Genomic DNA, 21,089 nt, shown 5'->3' on the forward strand with positions numbered 1-21,089 from the left:
TGAATTGTTAAATATGGTTACGGTGGGCCCATAAGAACCAGAAGTCTGAACCACCCACCTTGCTAAGAAACTTGTCTTGTGACAATAACATTCTTTAAGCAAATTAAGTATGAAAAAGGCCAGATAATTATAACAAAGATTTTTAGATGCCTGTTCAGAAAGTAAAACACAAACTCTTAATTAGTGCAGCCCTAGTTCCTGGAAAAGCTGTACATCTTTGTGGGCATCTGGTTTGTCCTCACAGTTTCAAATGCTAAATGTCAAGTATGAGGCCATCAAGAAAAGGGACAGGTCATGAACATTCAGTCACAGAAAGGATGCAGTGCTCGAGCTCAGAACTGACTCTGTTTGATCTTGCCAGTTTTCATCCTCTTCTGCCATCATGTGTCAGGCTGAAGCATTTTATGAAACAAAGGGAAAATAAATCACAAGAGTCATTCGGTCATAAAGAAGTATCTCCCTCAATGTTTCACACAGATTTGGACACTGCCACCAAGCTGAAAAGCCAAGTGAAAAGAAGGAGATGTTATGTTTGGAAATTTTTGCAAAGCTATTCAGATGTATATAATGTCTACTAATGACATCTTCAATTGCTGATGGTGACACAAAACACTAAGGATTATGTTTATCGAAGATTATTGCCCTTTTAATTTCTTGTACCTTCCTGGCCCAAGATATTGGCCTTTACTTCTGAAAGGGCTCTTTATTTTGTTGCCTTCAACTCTATTGAACTCAGGACTTACAACACTCTTTTGACAGTGGAAGAATACTGTACTACTGTCTTTACAATGTTTATTTTACTATATTTAACAGTATACATACACATAATAACAGATCTCAAGATTCATATTTCAGAAAATATTATAATTGATATGTCATGCACCGGGAACATTGTTAATATTTCATACTGCATTTTTATAAAAATGGGATTAAGTGATCTAAAATTATTCCTTGTACCAGAAGTCTTAGGTAACCATCTGGAAAACTGCAATTTATTAAATATGTTGCCTTCTGAAATAAAGACTACTGTGACTACTGCTTTTGAAAATGGCACCTACCACGTTCATGAAAGATCCCACACATTCTGCTCTCAGTGGCTGAGAAACACTCTCTCATCAGCTGAGGAATGACTTGGGTCTTACACAGACTAGTCAGTATGTCAGAGCACATAAGCATCCCTTCAGATTTATCTTGACCACATCCTTAAAACCTCTGTTTGTAACTATCTGTCACTGTATCCACATGGAGACACTGTAGCTGAGGCCTGAACTAACACCCGAGAGGTACTTTCAGCAGCTTTTCCTGGTGGCTTTATCTTTCATCCAAACTAAACAGAAGAAATAATTTATACTCATAGGATAGTTGGCTTCCCTTTGATATCCCATTCCCGGAGAACTTTCAGGTCAGACAGGGTGTAAAAGCAAGGGTCAGAAGGCTTAGCAGGCTGTAAAGTCACTAAATTAGTGTTCAAACGCAGATGAATGGGCTTAAATAGTCATGGGAATGATCTGTACTGCAACCTCAAATCTGCTGTTATTTCCCTGCCCACAAACACCCACAGCTGCCATGTTTTGGGATATGCTCCACCTGTGCAAAGCGAGGAGAGAGCCCTGCTGAGGGGACAAGCCCAGCACATGGGATGAGAAACCCTCCAGTGACTGCTGATGGCAGCAGAATCTTAAAGAGGTGACACCAGGGACTAATGTCAGAGCTTCTCTTTTTGTTTTTTATCATTTTGTGGCAAACTCACTGCAGTTCTTTCCTGCAGACCATTTACAACTACACACTTTTCTTGGACAGCTACCTACTACTCAAATTATGTTCTTGTCCTAGAATATTATCAATAAATTCACCATGATTTTTTTCCTCCTCACATTTTTCAGATTACATAAATTTTAGCTGACCAATTCTTTTCATGCTCAAATATATTATGAAATGTCATTTCTGTTATAAAAGCTAATTGATAATGTGATTTGTTATGTTGCTGAGACATAATTCAGAAAGGTATTTTAAAGCCCTTGATACATGGAATAGCACTAACTGTTTAATATTTCTTGTATGAATGGATACAGTGCATGGGAACGATGTGGTGCCACGTAGATGAAATATTTTCAGAAGCTTTTATTCTTGTTGTTTGGGCTTGTGCCAATGTCGTTCAACGAGAGAGCTCATATGTCCTGAGCTGTATCTACTGTAATTTATTCCTGGGTCATTAGTTGGTAGGATTTTTTTCCTGCAAGTTGCTGAACAATATATAATATTGTAATAATTAAGAGCTCATAGTCAAATAAATGGGCGGCATTCTCTAGAATACTCCTCAAAAAAGTAGAGAAGTATTTAACAATATTCTAATTTCATCTTTTTATTTCATAAAAAAATTTATTGCTTAATGTAATAATTTCTAACCATTGTGAAAGTCCAGCTGGGGCACTGCACCCAGTCCAGGAGTCCCCAGTGTGAGATATGGAGCTGCTGGAGCGAGGCCAGAGGAGGCCACGGAGATGCTCTGAGGGCTGGAGCCCCTCTGCTCTGGAGCCAGGCTGGGAGAGCTGGGGGGGTTCACCTGGAGAAGAGAAGGCTCCAGAGAGACCTGAGAGACCCTTCCAGTGCCTAAAGGGGCTCCAAGAGAGCTGGAGAGGGACTTGGGACAAGGGATGGAGGGACAGGACAGAGGAAATGGCTTCCCATTGCCAGAAGGCAGGGTTAGATGGGATATTGGGAACAAACCCTTCCCTGTGAGGGTGGTGAGGCCCTGGCACAGGTTGCCCAGAGAAGCTGTGGCTGCCCCATCCCTGGAAGTGTCCAAGGCCAGGTTAGATGGGGCTTGGAGCAACCTGGTCTAGTGGAAGGTGTTCCTGCCTATGGCAGGGGGTGGGACTGAATAAGCTTTAAGGTCCCTTCCAGTCCAAACCAGTCTGGGACTCCATGATAAAAGAACTTGCCTTTCTGAATTTGCTGTTCATACATACTTAATGAATGGTTAAATATAATCCCATCTGCATTTCATCCCCCTTCTTTCCATTGCAGTTATTAGCAAGTGCTCTTTCTACACAAACTTTTATAAGAAATCAACAGTCTTAATTCTACTTTTCTATTTACAGCTGAAAATTTTGGTTCACTCATTTCATATTCAATTTAAAGAATGAAGACCTTCTGTACAGCACCTTCTATACCTATGTTACTGTTTAGTTCTCCAAATAATCTGAAGCCAATTTGAAGGCCCCCCTCTTGGGGGTCTCATACATTACCAGATGAACAAACCCTTCTGTGCTGCACTCAGAGTGCTTTGCTCACACTGTCCAGACCTGCTGGCTCCCTCTGTGGGGAGAACACCTGCTATCATTAGCACAGATAATTGCTATGAGAGCACCTCACTTGAAAGTCTGAATAATATCAGAAAATTTTGAGCTTTTAGTTCCTTAACCAAAACAGGTTCTGAAACAGCAATTTTCTACAATATTCCTTCTCATCCTTGCCTTGCTCAGTTCCATTCTTGTTCGCTGTCTTTAACAGAGAAGCATCGTGGACTCTCAGACTATACCAGCTGGGCTGCTGAATCCTTCCTCAGTATAAATAAGCAGCAGGTTCCTCTCCCGTGTTAAACTGCCATTGTAAATGTAAAAGAAATATAAAAGATGTTAAGTATCTGTGCTCTTTTTCTTTTGATATCATTCCCACTTCTACTACCCATCTCCTCCTGAAGTGACTCTTTACTTTTGTATAATCATGTGCCCGCACATTGCTACAAACATATAATGGAAAAGAAGACATTATTTCTGGCACCAATTCCTGAAGGAATGAACTGATGTCTTCTGAGTGCACATTCACTCTGAAGTACAGTTCATCATCCACTCATGCAGTCCTACTATGATGATTTTATTGACTGCAATTTAGCACAGCAATACAGAGGACACCCCCACCACCCCAGGAGGTTTGGTTATGCCTGCACTTCATTACTGATTAAGTAGTAGGCTAAGTTATTTCCATCAGTTTCATAAATAAACCACAGTAGTAAATTATTGAATAAGACCACTGTACCTGGATATCAGTGGTTTTTCAAACCTTTGAAATCTTGAAGTTTTTATCTTGGATTATTCTCAAAGAGCAGCACTGACATTTCTGAAGCATTGAAACTTTTCTGCACTTAACCATTCATGAAACTTCTTATTTCAAGAAGGTGGAAGTTAATACAAATTCATAAGAACTGTCCTGTAGCAAGGCAGCCAAGACTCCATGATTGCCATTGAATACACTTTTTTCCAAAGCCTTTTATGTTACACAGAAAGAGACAGCACTAGAAAGGTGGCATTCAAGGTGAACAACACATTAAGTGCAGGGAAACACAGTTTCACAGCAATGAATGTGTTGAAGTATGATGTGAAAATTATTATTGGAAATAAATAAGAAATTAACCATACAGTGGATATTTGCTATACTGAACAAGTGTGAACACTTGCTTCCTTCAAGAGAAATTGCTTCTCCAAACTCAGCAATCCTTGAGCTTCCCAAATACCGTGAATGGGATTTGAAAAAGCAGCTGTGTCACAAAGACACAATGAAAAAGTACCTCATGAGACCTAAAAATAAACACATAGATGCCAGAACTTGGGAAAGGGACTCATGCCAGTATGTGGCAAAACATGACAAGTTCAGAGACTTGAAAATATCTTACAATGAATCCTTAATTTTCAGACTGGGTAACTTCAGAACAGTCTATGATCTCCTCTTACTGGGTATTGTTATGGAATGCCCAAATACATGCCACAAAAAATATACGTCCTGTCTAAATTAGGTTATAAAAGGGAATAAAAATCGTGCTTCTTATGGAACACAGTTTGACAGAGCAGCTGCAGTTCATATAAGGTCATCTAATTAAATTGTGAAAGCAACAGGGAAGAAAGCAGAAATTTATATTCTACTGTGTGCATACAGAAAGTATTTTGCATGTCATTATTTTGTAATTATGGTTTAAATAGCCCTAGAGCTCTTACCAGGTTCTAACTATAACACATCAGGTAGCCAAGAATAGTATCTTTTCAGTGCCATTTTAATGTTCTATCAGCATCAAACACAAAAAAACTGTTACAGGAAACAACACATCACCATTTTACTGGGGAAAAAAAAGACTCTTAAAATGGTTTTAGTTGCAATAACAATCAAAGATTTATACTTTCCATAAGTATTAAATTATTTTACATCTATTTCTACTACTACAAATAAAAGTTTTAAAGCATGTAATTTAAAAACGCACTGCCGTTTAACAGAGCATATTACAAAATCCATACACATAATAATTTTGAAAAAACAAAGGTTCCCTGTGCACAGTGAAGGTTTCCCAGCACAGAAAGACTGACACAAATTACACCAAAACAACGTTGGGTAAACCATAGAGCACACAGTTGAAAAATGATGGATGAGTTGCAGGAAGATCTGAGGAAGTGTGAGCAGTCTGTTCTTCTGTTCTGTCTCCAGAAGAGCTGAGAGAATCCACTTCTGCTATAAAAATATGGCAAAAAACATTCTTATTTGTGAATATGACTGAATAGAAGAATGCTTTAAGTGCCATAATTTAACACATCTTCTCTTTGATTAATACTCTTTTATGTTCTTGCCACTATATCTAAGAAGCATTTTCTGAAAAAAACAGAAAACTAGGGAATATTTCTGGTCTGAATTCCTTCTCTCTTCAATTCTATGACAGTGCAAGTTATATCTAAAATTTATTTTATTAACCCTTATTTTAAGAGGTAAGTCCCATACATTGAAAAACAGCAATACAATTTTATAGACAGTACATTAAAAGTTGTTTTACTGAAAATCATTCCTCCCTCTCCAGCAAGATACCAGGTAGTGTGCCCTTTACCATGCAGACTGTCTAAAATAACTGCTGATCTTCTTGCAGTCTATAATCCATAGATTATAGACTATGCTTATGTTATGCTCCTGATGTACCTTTTCAGTCCCCCTGCTTCATTTTGTAACAGTTTAGTGGAGTACAAACTTTAGCTTTTGGTCAACTATGACAGAGCATCCCCAAAAATTTTATTTATATAAGAATGGCTACTCCAATTATGATATTGTATCAGTGGTCTTCTGACTCTCGATTCTTTTAAGAATTGCCACAGAAAATTGTCACAGGTCAGCTGGAAGGTTTCACTTCTACCTGTGAACCACCCATAGATCTACCAGTTTCTAGTTAATTTGCACAGTCAGTCTCTTGTATTAAGCTTTTAATTCTTACTTTCAATGGAATCCCTTTTCTTGTGAATTCCACTCTTTTGAAGAATACGGACTGTCTGCCCGGTTGTTCTACCGTTGCTCAGCAAATCTGGAAAGAAATGTTAGTTTCTGTGAGTTTTTAATGAAAGTTTTGAAATACAACAAAGTATCTAGAGCCTGATGCTTTCAGATTTAAAACTCAATGCAAAAGGATACTTTACAGATCCAGTTACGTACTTCTGAGAAGGCTAAGTTCACTCCAGTTTTTGTTTTCCCCATAGCTGATGTAACTACAGGTTGCCAAGTCCTAAGGCACTGCTTCTCACTGGAGAAATCCTATTCTTACCATGTGACCATCAACAAACACCCCACTAACACTGTTTTAAGCAGGTTACTGTTCTGTTTGCAAGATCAACCTGTCGACACCACAGTGGCTCCTGCACACAGTTCACCTCCTATGGAAACTCCAGGCAAAGTTTGGTGAGGAGCAAAGGAAGAGGAGCCAGTAGGCAGGGAGATGCACACACCAGGTGTCTGAAGCAATAGCAAACACTCACTGTGGAACAGGATCTCCAGCCTCTCTGCATTCTCCTGCAGGCTCGTGTACCACTGGGTGGCCACTACACAGCCAACCCCAGTGAGGCTCAGCAGCATTGCTGTCTCTGTTGGTCTCTCTAGAGTGATATGTAGGCAACTAAACAAAACCAAAAGTATGAGATTAATAAAAGAAAAATGTACATAATGTATTAAAAAAATATAACTAAATATACAGTGCTTTTTAAAAGAAGGAGAAAGAAGCCAGATGGTATTTTCTGGTATGCTGAGCATAAAGTGCTTTCTGACATTCATATAGCACCTTGAATCTCATGCAATGTATTTAGGTAACTTTATATCTTTCCATGATGGAATTTTACCAGTAGGATTGCTCTCTGTCCTATTACTGTAGTTTGGGGCATCTCAGGAAATGTGAAAGGAGTGACACACTAACTTTTACAAAACACTGCAGAATATCCTTTATAACATAGTCAAAATGTTGGGAATCACATGAAAATACATGTTTAGACACAGAATATTGCAAGAACTGAAACCCTGCTCTGTGTCATAAGTATGATGTTAATTTGGAGGCCTAAAAGCAAATCACTTGTAATGTGGGATTTGATTTTTTACTGCTGAATATTTAATTAAGTCTCTTTGCTTAATTTTTGTTTTAGTGATGGGATGGGAGTGATAATCTGTAAGGTTGGAACTGCAGTAAACAGAAGGTTGAATTTTGTTTTGATTTGGCTCTGCTTTTCATGGTAACTTTATCAAAAGATGATAATTAAATTTTTCAGTAATTTTTTGGGGAGATGCTCTGATTGTCTAAGTAGTTATGTGACTCAGTTTTAAACAAATGTTATTCTAAACTTTCAGGAGGCTTTTAGACTCAAACATGTAAGTCCTGTTGATAAATTCACCAGTCTATTACAGCGAAACTTCGAAAGTTCTGAGTTGGAAAAACTAGTTTAAGGAATCGCATTTTGGTTTGGTTTAGGAAATGGCTGTTTAGGGGATGTGAAAAAGGATATAAAAAAATACCAGGAGGTTGTCATATATTCAGAGATCTGCATATTTACACATATAGTTTTGTGTATAACCTATCTTACACAAAACTGATTTTAACTTATGCATTGTTGCACTGATTAAACAGTATTTTTAGAGATTTTTTCTTTCTATTTCCTCTTCATGGAATGAATAATTAGAAAAGTCAAAAGACACTTCTGCTCCCAGGATGTGCTCTGCCCTCTGGGTGCCCAGGCACAGCCTCAGGACCCTTTGTGCAGGGCCCTTCCAGCCCCCCCTGTCCTGGTTCATACTGGTGTCCCTAGAGCAGAGTCTGTAATTTGTCTGTGTTAATCTTCATGTCTCTGATGATTGCCCAGTGCTCCATTCCACCTAAGCCCCTTTGCAAGGTATCCTGGCCCTCAGGAGTTGTCAAGGTTTGAGAGAGCCCCAAAACTAGGTTATTTGAAAATTCAGCATGGACTAAGTAACTCATGAATAAAATTAGGACACTAAGACTACTCTTCTTGCTTTTAATACCTTTATACTTATTTGTCACATGCCATCTGTCAAGTATTCTTAATGGACATACAGTAAAAGAATACAAACCCTGCCACCTGTCAACTTAAAAGCAAGGAAAATACTGAGATGCTTTTAAGGATAAAAAACCTGTGATTAATAATATTAAAAACTCTGAACAGGCCATTTAACGCGCCATAATAATTTATTTAAACAAAAATCTGTCACATTGTTAAACCATTCAGTGTATGAAGCCTCAGAGGGACTCTTAATAGTTTATTTGTTAAAGGGAAGTTTTATATACTCAATTACAACATTTTGAGAATCTTGAACTCAGTTTGGGAGGTAAGAGTAATGCAGCAAGGTTTCTGTGTCTGATTATCTTATCACTGCCTTGTAACAGAGCTTTCATCCTATTTAGCCCTATAAAGAGGCTCTTCTACTTACAGAAGTAAACAAGAATATTTGTAACTCAGAATTTTAACTCTGCTTTGAAATAATCTGCCTTACTGTGGACTTCACTGAAATCATGTTTGTCCTACCTTTTGTGGATATCAGCGTTTGTAATTCTTTGGTAACTTTGCTGTGATCGTACCAGATCCAGAAGAATCATCAAATTGCATTCTGGAAAAATATGTATTATAGCAATGGTATCTGCACTAATAATAATGTCCAGCATAATAAATATAGGTAAATTAAGCCTTTCATAAGTTAATTACTTTCTTGAACATGGTCTAAACAACTAATATAAAACTTATACATTTCAGCAAAAATTGTCAAGTATAATGTAAAGGAACTAATAAAGTCATCCTAACATCATTTGATGTAATTTTGCTATGCTTTTCCATAGTGTTTTGCAGTTTTTTTGCTGTGCCACATTAGTATAACTGATCATGAAGTCCACATACCATCTTATTACAGCCAATGACCTGTATGACTCAATTCTGTACTTATAAACTCTCAGAAGAGTTTATGCTATGCAGGTATGGAAATGTTTTCTATGCAGTTCCTCTCCACAAGTTACAACCAAGTTACACCTCCAACATGCCTCACTTTCCTTAAAGGTCTCCAGCAAAATAACTCCGAATACTCTCAGAATTAAAAGGCTTTGCCACTGTTTGGTTTGCTGGAGTTTTAATCTGTTACTTATTCTCCTGACCTGAGCAGATCTCCTCTCAATATGTTGATCTTTCCTCCTAAAGTATGTTTAAAATGCATATAAACCTATCAGTGCACATACATATTTATGAATAAAGCTAAGCACACAAACTATGGTACAGCCTTCTAACCACTCTTATTGTTCTCCACCAATGACTTACTCTGTGTTGTCAACATTCTTCTCCAGCTGAGACCTTTGCAAAACTAAGTACAGTGGAAAATTTCATATAACTTGCAAATGACACTCCTGTATAGTTATCCCTATACAGAGCTTGTTTCTTTTTAAGCCTAGGAAGAGTACATTGTTTAATTTGTGATCCATCTCGACTCTGTTCTGTAATTCTGCCTCTTAAGCAGTCATTCCCTAATGTATTATGTTTAACTGACTATTTTTCCTTAAGTATAAGACATTCTACTAGGCTTTCCCAAATTATGCCCTGCATAAAGCAAGGTTAACTTGCATTCTGATCTTGCATTTCAGGATTTGCTAAACCCCTGCATTCTCTTCCTCAGCCTGGTCTCCTGCTCAGATTCAGCAGTGATATATTTTATTTCATCATGTAAATTAGCAAACTCAATATTTAATAATATTGCATCTAGGTTAGAGCTTTCAGAAATCTCAGGCAGAATTAATCCTGGCATATTTTAAGAGTAGGACACAGGACAGGGTTTAACAACTTTCCAAAAGCTGCCATACCTGTAAATATCTGGCCTATGGATATCTGAAAACTCATCTTCAGAGGTTATATATTTCCCATAATATTTACATCTAAATGTTTAAATCACTTTTTAAATCAAAGCTTCATGAAGAAGCTTCCTGTTGCCTTGCAGGGCTTCACAATCTGATGTGCACTGTCCTCCTCACTTTCACACATCAACACAATACAGCAACTCAGCTACACTGACAAATTCCACACAGCTCCAAAGTTAAGCTTCTTCCAGATGTGCAAGGGGAGTAGGAGGAGAAAGGAAGATTGTGAATCGGAAAAACTAGTCCTGAAACTAAACCTTAGGCTATAACAAAAAGATGAATTGTTGTGAAGAAGCAGAGAAGAAAATACCTTCTCAGAGCCTACAAATGCTCCATAACACCAGAACAATCTTTCAGCATTAACCCAGATCTGATGGGCAATTCTGCTTTGCCGCAGTGGAGACTTCAGAATTTTGGAGAATTGGCACCACAGAGGTTGTTCTAAGCAATAAATAATAACTTGCAACCAAATACTTAATTCCAAAGTAAAGGAGAGGATTCACTGGGAAAACCATTAGATGATGACTCAGTTTCTGGAACCTAAGAAATTCCAACATTTGGAAGTGACAAGGACCAAGCTTATTTGTGAGGAATAACAGGAAAGCTGCACAGCAGAATAAAACCTACGTAATACAAAGGTTTTCAATTAAAAATCCTGGATCTCAAAAAAAAGCCCCTAATTACTAAGATCAATACTGTGATAATGATACAGTAGGACACACCTAGGAATAGGTGATGCCATTAAAAAATATTTCTCAATTTGCTTATCTTACTTGGGATGTTCATAGCAACCAATCTGTTCAGTAATACATGAGACATGAATCTCTCCATCCCATAGAAGAGAAATGCACTACAGCTTGTCAGCAGCTGCTCCCACTCAGCTTGGCTGAAAGGAAGGAAGAACAAAGAAAGGAAGTTACTTTTATCTTACTATTTACAAGAATACTTTTTCAGAAATTACGCACAGCAAGCAATTCAGTGTTATTTAGTCCAGAAATAATTACAACAGAAGTCAGCATGCAAAGCAAGGAGACAAATCAGACTGCAGAATTCTATGAAAAATGTAGTAACTCATAGGGACTAATTAATAGCAGCTATTTTAATACAGGGGTATACTAAGTTTAGTAACATCTCTTAGTGAGCAAGAGGCATAGTGTATTTTTAGATGAATACCAGTCTCTCCATGAAAAAAATTTTTAAAAAAATCATTGCTGTATGCATTGTGCAGCTTTGAAATCCCAGTCTTTAGTCCAACATTCAAAGGCAGTATTTATATAGGCACCCATTGCACCCACCAGGGCACAAAGCCATTAGGGTTTGAAAAGAGATGTGGATAATTAGCCCAGCTGGCAGCAAAACCTGCAATTTGATAACAACCATCCTTCTAATTGCTAGGAAGAAATACTAAAGAATCTACTCAGTGACATTAACTAATTAGGGAAGATTCCAAAGGACTGATTGCTAAAACAGCAGTTAGGAAGGAATGTCCAGTGATGGCCATGTTGACTCATAGGACTGGTCACTGCTTGACCTCTCGAGATCCCTTTTATCCCTCTATGATTTTGATCTTAAAAGTAAAGTACTTCTAGAAAGAACAGTGTGTTTATGAATATACTCCATAAAATGGTATTAACTCCATAATCAAAGTCTGAAATTGGGAACTCTTGAGATGCACCTTGACTACTTTGCCTCTGAAATCTGTACTCCAGCCTTACAGCTGACTCAGGGTACAGGGAGATGCTACAGGTTTTAACACTTGGATTTAAAAACAGTTATAAGCAAAGCCAGAAATTACACTTATGCTTGCATGTTTATTCATCAAAGACTGCACCAGGAGACTTTCTGTCAAAATTAGATTATCTACATATACAGCAACTCTAACAAAACCCACAAGGCTAAATCCCTTTGTGGCACTGTATTTCAGATCCCTAAAATATTCTGTCTACAAATCTAAATCTGTGTTTGAAACAATAACAATGGTCTGCTATGTGTTTACCAGCTCAGGAAAACTTGACCCTATTTTTATGACCAAAGACTCTGGAAACAGGCATGATTTTAAACAAGAAACATGGATAAAACAAGAAAGCAGACAGAATATTACATACCTTGGAACACGCACATTGCCAATGACACCTTCCCACTGTGCTGTGAACGGGTCACGGTATTTTTCTAGGATTTCCTTTATTTTCTGGGAAGGACTTGAAGCTTCTGTAATAACAGAATTTCATCCTTATGAGCATAACATGCTACAAACTACACTGGGAAATCTTAATTTCAAAAATTTTAAAATGAGACTATAATATTTGCAGGTCATCATTAGATTTCATGTTTTTTGAAACCTAAGTCTGGCTTTTAAAATTGAAGCAATTGTGACATTTTCAGGGTAAAAGTGTGATTCCCATTTGAAAAGTGTATCTTATAATGGACAAGAATTATTTGGTAGAAGGTTAAAGACTTTAAAAGCACAAAGAAAAAACTGTAGATACCCTGAGGAAAGGGTAAAGAATTGAACACCAGAACATACAGTTCTGTTCCAGAGGCTCAGAGAGGACTTAAGCAGGTGGATAAAACAACTGAATTTCCAGAGTCCCGATTTCAGAAAACAAGACTCCAATGTCACCTCTGCTCTCCAAGGACATTGCACATTTAATGACAAATAATTTTCTCTTTTTGACTATATTTCATACTAGTGTAAATTAAAAATAGACACTAGAGCCAGATACTGAGCACATGAACAGTGCTTTATTTCGATCTGCTGTGAAGGAGAAACTGCAAATACATGAAGCCATCCTCTGCTATGCCACTGGTTGTTCAGCAGCTGCTTTTGGGTTGCATTCAGACTTAAAAACTATTCCAACAGCTGAAGGGAGCCAACAAGACAGATGGAGAGCAACTGTTAATAAGGGTCTGGAGTGACAGGACACAGGGAATGGCTTCCCACTGCCAGAGGGCAGGGTCAGATGGGATATTGGGAAGAAATTCTTCCCTGTGAGGGTGGTGAGGCCCTGGCCAGGTTGCCCAGAGAAGCTGTGGCTGCCCCATCCCTGGAAGTGTCCAAGGCCAGGTTGGACAGGGCTTGGAGCAACTTGGGCTAGTGGAAGGTGTTCCTGCCCATGGCAGGAGGTGGAACTCATGATCTTTAGGGTCCCTCCCAATCCAAATAGTCTGGGATTCTGTGATTCAATTAAAATCCTCCATTAACTGTTACATTGTTTCACTGATGCCCCATTTACTGTTCTGATGAACAGCTAAGCTTTTTTGCCAACATCTTTATGTCATGACTTCATTTTTTGGTACAAAATTTTCTCAATTCCATGGGTAAATGGTGAAGAAATTATTATTTAATATATATTACCTGCTTCACTTCCTTCATTATAGGGGTCCACAATGTCTGATAAACAGTTAAGCAGAAACAACACAATTTAAACAACAAAAGAAGAAAGTTTATCTGATACATTTGGCTCATAGTTTGTGAAAGGATACATTTAAAATTACGAGCATCAACACTCAAGGGTAAATCACGATTAACTGTTGCCTGCAATTAAAAAGAATACATATTCTACTGCATGTAAAAGTTTCAATCAAATATTAACAGTATTGCATGCTTTCTGTCAAACAACTAACAGGAAGATGTGTCAAAAAACTGCAGGATTAATGAAGGTGATACTCAATTGTCAATGGAAATTAAAAGCCTAAGTTATTCTGCATTATCTGAAATGCACAGACACCCTTTACATACAAACACGTCTGCACGTAGGCAAATACAGATATACATTTATAAAAACTATATGTATACACTATATGAAATATATTGTTGCAGGACATCTTTCAGTAACTTTAAGCAGCTCCCTTGGTGGGTTATTAAATATGTCCCATTTACAAAGTACAATTCTTCCAAGCAGTAACTCCTTGCAAAATCAACAGTAAGCAAAATTTTTATGGACTTATGTGGCATTTACTCCACTTGAGAATTCTAGCACACATAATGAGCTTCTATGCAAGCTGCTTGAACACTTTTCTATGCAAGTTCTCTCACATTTTTAACAAAAAAATAAAAGTTATTCCTATAAAGCTTATTTTAAAAATGTGGAAAGTTCACCATTTGAACACTCTTTTTCTGACGTGGTTTTGATTTTGTTTCTTTAGATATTTCAACATCTGTCTCTGTGAAATTGAAAAGAAATTTTTTTTAATATAATAATAGGCAGTTTTAGAAAATAAATGTCCTCAAAGGTTTACATATATATATTGTAGTAACAACAACAACAATAATAAACAATGATAACAACAACAGGATCAAGTGGAAAAATAAAAATTCCTTTCAGAATACAGCAAGGCAAGGACATCACCCAAACCTTCTTGCCTAAAAATACTGGCTTTATAGAGGAAAACAAGCTGGAGATGTGATCCCTTGCACATGAAGATGCTTTGTTACACTGCCAATTTCGGATAGAGTTGAGCAGTGATTATCAAAGCACTTTCTAGGCCTATTGCCACATTTGTTAATTGTTGATGTTAATGGAATTACTGAAGCTTCTATGGGACACACAGATACCAAAACAAAAAAGAAAGTGTCATATTTGAATTGGAATTTTTATTTGTTCAAGGGAATTTTAAAAAGCACAGAAAAGTGACTTCTATTTCTCACTGTATATATGACCAGCACCCAGAGCACACGTTTCAGCCATTGTCACTGGAGTGCCCTGAAGGCTGGGGGCAGTTTGAGATCCACATTCACACTCCTCTAGCTCATGTTCACTCACTCAGTGGCCACTGCCACAATCTCATAAACAGACACTTTGCAACTCTGCTCCCTCTCATTTATCTGCTTCTAAAATCAGGCAACCATAAAGAGTTCCACTTTAAAAAAGGGAAAAACAGAAATGGAAAAAACCTGACATTATAAAACTCATATTTCTGAAAGACTTGTAACAGGGTATGAGTGTGTATGTAAACCAAAAATATTCTAATCTCAGGTTATTTACAATTCTTTCCCTTTAGAAAGAAGAGGTGAAATGAAGGCTAATTACTATTAAATATTACAGATACAAACACTATACAAGAACCTCCCTGGAACAGAATACTTTCATGGTACAGAGTAAGATTTTCTAAACTTGGTCTATTTTTTAACTCAGACTAAGTTAAAAAATAGTTTTAAAAATTTTATGTGGTATTACCTATGTATGAGCAAAATGCAACTTCAAATTTTTAACTTCAGTAATAGAAGGTATCTTTGATTTATACAAAAACTGCTTAGTCCCTGCATTTATTACTCACTTCTAGATCTAAGAAATGAGTTTTAAGATGACATGAAGTCAAGTTTACCAGCCATTCAACTACCTCATTTTAACTCACTTCACTGAAGAGTTTCTGTAGGGTTCAAGTGTCTGCAGTAGGGAAGTTCATAAAGTCTATGGGGATCTGATTTTGTACATTTGTAGTACAAAAACCAAGAAGAAAGTAGTTCAGAGATTAAAAGCTTTTCTCATTTGTTATTTTAAGCAGTCCTACTGTAATGTTAAAGAATATTAACAGAAGCGTAAATTCTTTTTTTTTCAGTTCAGTGGAAAACAGCTTTAAAAGGTTTAAGACCATACTTGTAAACTTGGCCTGAAACTTTGCAAGCCATTTTAGATTCCACTGACTTTTACATAATTCTTTAATGCATTATAAATTAGGTACCATTGCATCATCAGCCTGTACATTATTGAAATAAGTCTACTGTACTATATAATCCATCTAAAATACTGGAAACATATTGTATGTGTCAGCCCTCCAGTAAAATATACACCACCATTCATATTATTTAAACTTTTAAGTATCTTGTTTTCTGCATCATTATGCTAAATGAAAGAATATCTTTCATTTATCTTACATAAATAAACACTGTTTATCTAACAGTACCTGACTCAGCCAAACGTCGTCGATTGTAGAGAATCTGGAGAGAAAAATCTCTGGATACAGAACTTATTCCTTCCTCTTTAAATATACTCAGAGCTTCCAAAGGCAATTCCATAAGTAATGTATCTCCTAGCAATACCACATACAATTCTAAATCCATAGATGTCTCTAAAGAAATGTGACAGAACATGATTTAGTAGTTCTCAGTTTGTACATAAATAACTGCAGTTAGATGTAAAAACCTAAATTTGCTCTATGACATGTGAACTTCATTGTACAGTGGATCAAGTGCACTATGCAAAAATACTTCTTTTGCTACCATTACTCCTAAGATGTTCTCAAACTTCTATGCATTTACGAGCACCAATTCTTCAGAGGGAGAAATATCCCCATATTAATAACAAACAATCTCACATCCAAGTCCAGGTATATGCAACACATTCAGGAAAATTATGTTTGGAACTGTAAAATTGCTATAGCAGTGTTTGGCTAAACAGCACAGAGTTGTAAAGGAACCCTTATCTAATACTGTGTCCTTCTCTAGAAAAATTTTGTTTATGGTATTTAGGAAAAAAAGTATTAAGTATTATTATGACAACATTTCTGTTCTACAGAGAAAGAGCAAATGCATGGCAGACAATTTATCCACTTTCTGCAGAACTACTCAAGACATGTTTAGGGATGTGCTACAGCATTAGCCTTAGACTGAAGCCAACAACCTGTGAGAGTCCATGAAATGCAGAGCAAAACACAAATTGATCTACTTAAAAAAGCTCTTTATTCTAGCTTTTCTCTTGAAAAAAACTGATTTGTGATAAAGCCATTTCATTTAATCGTCTACAGCCTGTATGGTTTGGAAAACTCTAAATAAATGCAGAAGGATAGTTCCATCCAGCATATAAATCTTCTCTTTGATAGTACTCTGAAATGCTTGACTTGATATAGAAAATAAACCAGACAAAACCAAGGCTTTGTCTTCTCCCTGCTTTAAATAAAATTAAAACTAAACTGCCTGGATCTTCGTATCTATCTGTACATATGCACACACACACTCACACATATTGTACTCTGAGGGGCACATACCCTGCATTCCAGCTTGTTTAGTGTCCTTGTCTTTTATGTTCTTTTTTCCTGATTCAGCTGCTGAAACTGTTACACGCTGGGATTCTCTGGGAAGAGGAATTCAGTGAAAATATTACCAGTACTAATACTGGTGTAAGTAAAAATTTTCACAGGAAACACAAAGACTAAACTCCTTCAGTGCTTCCAAAATTAAATTTTACACAAAGGATGTGCTCCCTTTGGAGTTCCTGTCCTTTGGAAATCCCATCTTTAAATAGTTTAATTATAATGTTACATACTGAAGTGTAAGTGTAACTTAAACTGGAGAATGGTGCTTCTTAGAAACGGCCATTAGTCTATCATGTGGCTCAGTCTCTTAGTCTGGCATATCCTGCATATCCTGTCCTTCAGGATGTAAAACCTTCATTCAGCAGGCCACCCTTGCTAAAACCATTCCAGGACTTGAGTCAGAGCTCTCTCTTCACAAATGATAATCGAACAAGTCAACATGTCTTACCTGATAGCAGAAAAATCAAACTGTGACAGCACTGGTTTCAGATATTCTTCCATAATTTCTAATATTTCAGAGAAATCTGATGTCAAATCAAGTCCATTATCATCTGTTTTCTCTGTTGGAGTCTATCACGCACATTGAAACAAAAATTGGAATACTTTCCCCCTTCATCCTGGTTAAATACCATTATTTATATAATTTTTTAAATGTTAAATCAGAGGCTAAATCAAGTAATTTGAAACATCATAAAATGCAAAATATGAAAAGTCAGTTTCAAAACTACTTTACTTCAAAATTTCCTATCAGCATTTTGCAACATAGCAATCAGTACAAGATGTCAATATTTACTATTTAAGCAATAATACACTTCAGCAATTTCAATGGGGAATGGCAGAAAAGTAGAGCAGAAAGAAAAGACAATGTGCTCCACCAAATAATGAGAAGAAATTGGGCAAGGACAACTTTGAGAAGTGAACAGAAACTGCACGATGAACATAAAAGAAGCAAATATTTTTAGTATATATTTTTCACCCTATTTTAAATCTAAGGTAATAAAATACATTACCACATCTGTTTTGGAGACAAACTCTTGCAAGTTCTGAATGACATTTTGTTTAAGGTGACTCTTCATTTTTTGCTGCTTGTACAGACACACTTTTTCCAACAAAACACGAAAAGCATCAGGATTCACAGGAAATCGAGATAGTTTGGCCTGCACTGTTAAAAGGAGGATAACACCCCCTTAAGACTACTTCTGAGACATATTTGTACTTGAAGAAATGATTGTACAAAGACCACCAGTTTCTAAAGCCATGGTATTTTTTAAAAATTAAATACAGACATATATATAAGCATAAAATATATACAGAAATGTACAGTGAAAAAAACCTCTACAATTATTTATCTGTTACAACTTCAGCCTTCAAATATAAACAAAAATTCTGCAAATTGTGACTAGATACATTATACCTGATAACAAAACATATATTTAGGAATTTATTTTCCTTGATAATTAGGAAGAGTTAAAATTATTTCAAAAGGTATTTTGAAATTTTACTGACTGCAACAGTGAAAGCTATGAGCATTCTCATAACATCACTGCAATGATTTTATATCTCAAATAAATATAAGAAGTACTTACCCATCAGCTGGGGGAGTTTTTCTTTTTGCTGTGCAGTGCTTACTTTGGGCATCTCAATCAATGAACTGTACAGATTTGATCTATGGAAAGAAGGAAAGTGCTGAGTAGATTATTTGACTGTTCAGCCTTGTTTATATGACTCATATTTATTAGATGAGTAATTATTACCCTCTAATTTAATGTGATCACAAATACTCTCAAAATGCAGGATCTACCCCCACCCTGGCTTCAAATCCCTGCAAAGTCTAGCTGTAACAAACTGAGAGCAGTAAGGCAAGTTCTTTTATTACTATATAGCCAATAAGGTAGACCTCCATTTGTTCCATGACAATTATTTAAGATATTTTAGAACTGGTGAATGCACTCAGTCAATTGCTGTAACTCAGTTTATGAGTGGTTGCTGATTAGGCTGCAATCCTCAGATAACTGGTGGCTTTATAAAGCTAAATATGACCCTTCCTAACATTTCCAGGAGCATAAGCAATAGGGGCTGGAAACTACTAACAGAATTTAGGAAGATATCAAGAGTGGCCTGAAACTTTTCAAGTGACCTCTGGAGATTTAAGAGAGAATTAGGGAAATCAAAAGTACAGAAAATGTCCAGCTTTGAGCTTCAGGAAGTTTTATTTATATATTAATTTGTTCACTATGCTAAAATTCAAGTCCAGCAAAATTAGAAGTGAAAGGCAATAAATAACCAAAATAGTGATTATTTACAGGTAAAAAAAGATGACATTTGTAACAAACAATGCTAAACCAAAATGATGAAATTTCATACCTGTCTTCTGAGTGCTGGAGAATAACTATGTAGAAATTGGATGGCAATTCATCCATTATATTAAAATGTTCAACAGGAATACAGAGGTTCCTCCATGCCTGTACAATAGTTGAAAAGTAGCATTATTTTCATAGATTTAAAAAAACCAATTCTTAGTTCTTTCATCATAAAATTGATAGTAATTCTAGGAAAGAAGGTTCTAACACACACACACACATGCATATATATATATATATTAATAAAAAGGCCCAAACACTTAGCAGATGTGCCAGGACAAGCGACTTTGTCCAAAGAACAGGAAACACTTCCCTTGAGGGAAGTAAGCACCGGTACAGTTTGCCCAGGGAGGTTGTGGAATCTCCATCCTTGGAGATATTCAGAAGCCACCTGGACACAGTCCAGGATAACTGGCTCTATGTGGCCCTGCCTGAGCAGGGGGGTTTTACAAGACGACCTTCAGAGTTTTTCTAACCTCAACTGTTCTATGATAGTGTGATTTTTGTGCAGTGCAAAGGGATGTAAAAATATTAAACAAACTAAAAATACTGTAACTTAGTCCACTCTTCATAACAAGATGACTTTTTTGGCAACTACACTATTTTTGAAGTTAAAATGCTATCAAATCCTAGCAGAATATTAGCAAAAGAAGGGATTAGGATAATTAGGAAGAAATTCTTTACAGAGAGGGTAATCAGGCATTGGAACGGCCTACCCAGAGAGGTGGTGGATTCACCACCCCTGGAGGTTTTTAAAAAGAGATTGGACGTGGCCCTTAGTGCCATGATATAGTAATTGGAGCTGGATCAGGGGTTGGACTTGATGATCTTGGAGGTCTTTTCCAACCCAATCTATTCTATGATTCTATGATTCTATGAATTCATAGTAACGTTTGTAAAAGTCCTTCACAATCTTGCTAAGAACAGGCATCTCCCCAACAAGTACTACATACAATTGTCTTTGGTTTACGTGGCATGGTTTTGGTAGCAGGAGAAAGTGCAGGGGTGGCTCACAGAATCACAGAATTGTTCAGGCTGGAAAAGCCCTCTGAGAGCAGAGTCCATCTGTTCCCCCAGTACTGCCAACCCATCACTGTCCCGTGTCCTATACACACACAGAGATTTCTCTGTGTGTGTGTTTATAAAATATATATAAACCTTAATAAGAAGCTCATCTCAAAGTTACCACTGAAGTAGCAGCCAGTTGCTGTTCCACACGTTTTAGAAGATCACTTGTGTTCCTGTTTTGTTTCAAATGATTCTGGAGATGCAGCAATGCTGCCAGTTGAGAGCTGCTGGTGTTGGATGTAGCTGTTAGGAGAATACTCTTCATCATCATAGACACTGAACAGCTCTGTAAAATTTTTACATTTATTTTCCCTTACAAAAATTATACAAATACATATATACACTATGTGTGTTATAGCATATATCTATGTGGAAGAAACAGTTTCTTGCTTTAACGGTGAGATGAACTAGCAAAAGACTGCTGTTTGTGCTTACAGGCT

At 36.8% G+C, this 21,089-nt stretch overlaps 1 protein-coding gene across 1 annotated transcript in view; it reads right to left on the reverse strand.

Annotated features, from left to right (window-relative positions):
• Positions 1-3,478: 3,478 nt before the first annotated feature.
• Positions 3,479-21,089, reverse strand: part of CFAP46 (cilia and flagella associated protein 46) — a 74,531-nt gene continuing 56,920 nt past the window's right edge. The window contains exons 44-59 of the mRNA XM_051801238.1: positions 20,768-20,935; positions 19,586-19,683; positions 18,808-18,887; positions 18,232-18,383; positions 17,670-17,791; positions 17,174-17,259; positions 16,094-16,258; positions 14,289-14,353; positions 13,673-13,724; positions 13,545-13,580; positions 12,295-12,397; positions 10,963-11,075; positions 8,823-8,904; positions 6,777-6,913; positions 6,242-6,328; positions 3,479-5,496 (exon numbers count right to left, since the gene is read on the reverse strand). Coding sequence (XP_051657198.1) covers positions 5,360-5,496; positions 6,242-6,328; positions 6,777-6,913; positions 8,823-8,904; positions 10,963-11,075; positions 12,295-12,397; positions 13,545-13,580; positions 13,673-13,724; positions 14,289-14,353; positions 16,094-16,258; positions 17,174-17,259; positions 17,670-17,791; positions 18,232-18,383; positions 18,808-18,887; positions 19,586-19,683; positions 20,768-20,935 — 1,683 coding nt within the window. The 3' untranslated portion in view covers positions 3,479-5,359. The remainder of the gene's footprint in view (positions 5,497-6,241; positions 6,329-6,776; positions 6,914-8,822; positions 8,905-10,962; positions 11,076-12,294; positions 12,398-13,544; positions 13,581-13,672; positions 13,725-14,288; positions 14,354-16,093; positions 16,259-17,173; positions 17,260-17,669; positions 17,792-18,231; positions 18,384-18,807; positions 18,888-19,585; positions 19,684-20,767; positions 20,936-21,089) is intronic.

The sequence above is a fragment of the Manacus candei genome, unplaced genomic scaffold (genome assembly GCF_025592945.1).
Source record: "Manacus candei isolate 608988 ecotype Guabito, Panama unplaced genomic scaffold, ASM2559294v1 h1tg000050l, whole genome shotgun sequence".
Lineage (NCBI taxonomy): Eukaryota > Metazoa > Chordata > Aves > Passeriformes > Pipridae > Manacus > Manacus candei.